We start from the raw sequence: 4,584 nt of genomic DNA on the forward strand, positions 1-4,584 counted from the left end.
GTCAGTTCTAGAAGGACATGATGTGGAATCCAGCCGTCCCACTCAGGCACTCAGACATGTAAACATGAGGTTCTCCCTGGGGCACAGCCCACCCCTAAGGAACTTCCCAGCATGCATAGCACTTGGCAGAGAGATGAATGATGCTGGAAGCATGAGCAGAGATGAGAGCAATGAGAACGGATGGCCACCACCAAGATCTACAGGAAGCATCAGTGAGAACAGAGAGGCTAAGAGTGACATGCCCAGCAAAGTTCCTGGTCCACATAGAGGGGTGCTTGAGCTCTCTCTTTCCCTCAGGGCCAGGAAGAGGGTCTGTTTGGACCATTTTTATGGCAAAGCCCACTGGGGAGATGAGGATGCTAGATGTTGGTCATCAAAACTTCTCTTCCTGGTCAAGGTGGCAGGGTGACGGTGAGAAGAAAGAATGAGGCCCCATCAGCGTTTCAGGAAAAAGGACTTGAGGTTCTGGAAGAAAACAGACTTCTGTCTCTGCTTCTGCTTCTTTTTGATGATGGGCACCCACACCAGCCCGCACACCAGCATCATGAGTCCCAGGGACAGGAAGGCAGGCCCTATCATCTTGAGGATGGTCTTGCTCTTCTCCCCCAGGTCCAGGGTGTAGGCCAAGCAGGTGATGACCACACCAAAGAGCAGGATGGCGCCTCCCACAGACACGATGACAATGGGCTTGCGGTAGATTTCCCAGTTACTCCGGGGGGTGGTGGTCCAGACAGACTCACTCCTGGAGCTGATGCACAGAGAGCTGGCCGTCTGGCTGGGCAGCAGATCCTTGGATTCTGGAGACCTTTCATCGACCTCCAGGGCCTTGGGGAGAGCCTCCATCGTCATGCTTCCTCAGGACCAGGCACCTAGGACTGGCAACAGGTAGACACAAAGGTGAAGTCAAAGGAAACCACACACCCCTTCCCGTGCTCAGCACCCATCTCCAGGCTGGCTCTCAGGGAGAACATATATGGATTTTGTGCCAAGGCCAAAAGGAAAACCAGAAAAGAGTCACATAAAGAAGAAACCACCCAAGCTGGTATGGTTTTTCCTTGTGTGAGACAAATATATTCTAATCAACCACTTTTAGTATTTAAAATAGGAAGCAGAGGCACCATTTAAAAACACAATAACGTAGACTTACTGTGTATTGGATGGCATCTTAGTTTTGGATTTGACCACTTTTTAGCTGTGTGATCCTGGGTGAGTTACTTAACCTCTCTGTATCACAGTTTACTTATCTATAAAATGGGGATAATGCTATTACTTAACTCATAGGGTTTTTAGAAGGGTTAAATGAGTCAATGCATGGAATGTGTTGGAACAGTGCCTAGCATATTGCGGCACTCCATAAATATCATTCATTGCCTATGAGGATAGTGACACTGTGCGTGTGTGTGTGTGTGTGTGTGTGTGGTGCCCACAACGTGCCAGGTACAGTGCAGTGTTTAGTGCAAATCACTTTTTCCTTCATCAAATCAAATGCTACAGGGACCAGTGAAGTAAGCATTAGCCCCATTTTACAGATGAGAAAACTAAGGCCCAGAGAGATGAAGCAACTTGTTGAAGATCACAGAGTAAGAAGCTGCCAGAGCTAAGATTTGAACCCAGTCTGTTCTTGCTCCTAAAATGCCAGGCTTTCAGTACAGCCTGGGATTTTATGTGCTTTGTCAGCACAGGACAGCGATGCCTCAGGTTCAGAGCACAGCCTTCTAATACTCGGATATTCCTCTCTCCGACCCTCCGCATTAATCGCACCCAGACACATTTCCAACTTCCTGTTTTTAGGCCTGCACTTTCTAGTTGCCGTCGAGGTGACTCCAACTCGCGGTGACCCCACATGTGTCAGAGTGGAGCTGCACTCCATGGGGTTTTCAGTGGCTGACTTTTCGGAAGTAGATTACCAGGTCTTCCCCCCGAGGCTCCTCTGGGTGAACCCGAACCAGCAACCTTTCAGTTAGCAGACAAGCACATTCACCGTTTGCACCGCCCAGGGACTCCTTCAGGCCCATAAAGGTATGGAATCCAACTCAACTGCTCGTTTCAGTTTCTCACCTGGAGCCCATGAGCATAGCTCTCAGTGACTGGGGCTCTCTCATCTCTGGGTCCACACAGGGGGAAGTGGAAGGTCGCCTGTGAGGAGCAATTTCAGAGCTGCGGACAGGCATCACTTACCTGCCAAATACAAGCACCAGCGCCGTGCTACCTCAGACTCCTTTAATGTGGGATTAAAGCCTTTCATTCCATAATCAGAAATATGGGTTCGAGTGCAAATGCCTACGTATTTACAATCAGACACTAAGATATAAATGACCAATATTCACTACTTTCCTGAAGGCAGGTTTTGTTTGAGAGGATGGAGAGGCCCAGAGAGCTCAGGCACCCTGCCTTTTTACCAAGTCACTGCCCCAATTAATTTTGAATTGTCTCCAAAGTGTTTAGTACAGTGATTTGTACCCCAAAGATTTTTATATATTTTGATAGAATGAGTAAGTGAACGAACAAATGAACCCCTCCCTGTCTTCCTCTTTCTCTCTCCCTTCTTCCTTCTCTCCTTCATATCTCCTTCTCTTTCTTTGTTCTGCCCTCCCACTTTCTCTCCTTCCCTCCTTTCCCTTCCTCCCTCATAATCTCCCTCCTTCCTTCCTCTTTCCTTCTCCCTCCCTCTTTCACACGTTCTCCGCCCCTCCCTCCCTCCCTCCCTCCTTCTTTTTTCCCTCATTCTCTCCCTCCTTCTATCTTTCTCCCTCCCCTCTTCTCTCCCTTCACTGACCACTAAGACAAACCTAGCTGTCTTTCCAGTGCTACAGGGCCCAGCCCCTTGTACAGCCCAGGCTTTTCCTACAGGGAGTGGTGTCTCCTCTGTGGTAAGCTCTCAGCTCTGCTCTCAGTTCTCGCTGACCACCCCTTCCTCCTGTACCCTGGGTCACATACTGTCTCACTTCTGTCCACGGGGACCTAGCCTGGGCTAGCTTTCCGCAAGTGGTGCTCTCTCCACCCTCTCCTTTCTGGTTCCCTGTCTTCCACGCTCTTGCCTCCAGGAATCCTAGGGTTCTCCCTCTTCTCTTTTATTTCCTGTCAGGCTACTTCAGATCCCGCTCAAATTACCACTTACAAATAAACCTGTTTGTGAGTGTGATGGAAGAGGTTTCTGTTGGGGAGGGTGTGTTATCTACCCCCAGTCACAGGGAATCCCTCCTCCCTAGGCCAAGTACAATGCTGGCTGGAGGGCTAGAGTCAGACCCAGTTTTGAGGAGGGTTCGCTTTTGGAAACTGTTTCTGGTCGCTAGGTAAAAGACAGCTTGAAATGAAAGAGATGGTGTCTCCAGCTGGTGGCCACTGAGTCCCTAAGCTCTGGAACGTGCCCCTTCCTCTTTACTTCCAGGAGAAGAGTCCTCAGTGAGTGGTTTCTCCTCCGACACCTCCTGTGATGTTAATTTCGAATGTCATTGCTCCTTCCTCCCTTTCCCCACAAAGGCAGCACAGACCTGAAGCTCTGGACAGGTGTTGCCACTCCCTGACACACAAGACTTTGAAAGATGCTAAGGTGTGTTTTTATAGCAAAGACACCCAGGTATTTGCCCCCATTTCTATCCTGTAGTATATTTGCATAAGCAAAGTAGTCATTTTTAAAGTGACCTTTCCCACTGTGTGCTGTAGGGAGGCAAAGGAGGGGAGGCAGCAACTGGAAAAGAGAGATTTTTATGAAATTCTAGCAGGAAATGCATTGGTTATTGCAAGCTGTTTTGTCATTTCTGGGTAGGTAGCCCTGGGTGGTGCAAATGGTTAACAGACTCATCCGCTAATGAGAAGGTTGGAGTGTTGAGTCTACCCAGAGGCACCTTGGAAGAAAGGCCTGGCAATCTACTTTTGAAAAAAATTAGCCATTGAAAACTCTATGGAGCACAGTTCTACTCTGACACACATGGGGTCACCGCGAGTTGGAATCAGCTAGATGGCAACTGGCTTAGCCATTTTTACCACTTTGCAGTGACGACTCAGGATAACCATGATTATTGGTTTTAGATGTTGGAAAGGTTGTTACAGAGAAGTTGAAATATAGCAATTCTCAGTAGTACCAGAGAACAGAGCTGGGCTAGGCAGGGAAGGACCAGCTCTGATGAGAGCTGCCCTCTGGGGTGTGAACAGGAAGTGTTCAACTGGAGGCGGAGGGGACCACTTTCCAGGGATAACCAGTTCTGGGATTCTGAGAGAGGGGAGGCTGGAACTAATAGGCCCTCTATCCTTTAGCCCTGTGAGGAGGTCATTAGTTTATTCCCATTTTACAGGGACTGAGGCCCAGTGAGACTGTGGAGCTTTGCCAAAGCCCCAAAGTTCATGTCGGCTGTACTGGGATTCAAGCCGATGTCTTTGGACTCAAAGCTCCTTGCACTACACCATGGCTGGTTTGCATGAGTTCTGAGGTCCCTTCAACTATGAGAATTTCTGAATTTTTTACTTTGGGGTCCCCCCTGAAGTAAAGTAGCTTCTCACTGAATATACAGTGATGTGAATATACAATTATCCCTAACTCTGATTGCCACCAGCATCTATCAGTTTGTCACAGTATGGTTCCTTATA

The 4,584-nt window shown here is 48.6% G+C and overlaps 1 protein-coding gene across 1 annotated transcript; it reads right to left on the reverse strand.

Moving 5' to 3' along the window:
- Nucleotides 1–435: 435 nt before the first annotated feature.
- PIRT (phosphoinositide interacting regulator of transient receptor potential channels) lies at nt 436–944 on the reverse strand. Its single transcript, XM_003416791.3, has one exon. The coding sequence runs from the start codon at nt 847–849 to the stop codon at nt 436–438; it is 414 nt and encodes a 137-aa protein (XP_003416839.1). The 5' UTR covers nt 850–944.
- Between the last annotated feature and the right edge of the window lie 3,640 nt (nt 945–4,584).

The sequence above is a fragment of the Loxodonta africana genome, chromosome 18 (genome assembly GCF_030014295.1).
Source record: "Loxodonta africana isolate mLoxAfr1 chromosome 18, mLoxAfr1.hap2, whole genome shotgun sequence".
Taxonomy (NCBI): Eukaryota; Metazoa; Chordata; class Mammalia; order Proboscidea; family Elephantidae; genus Loxodonta; species Loxodonta africana.

Coding starts and splice junctions, on each gene's coding strand:
- PIRT (XM_003416791.3), bottom strand. CDS start 849: ATGACGATGGAGGCTCTCCCCAAGGCCCTGGAGGTCGATGAAAGGTCT.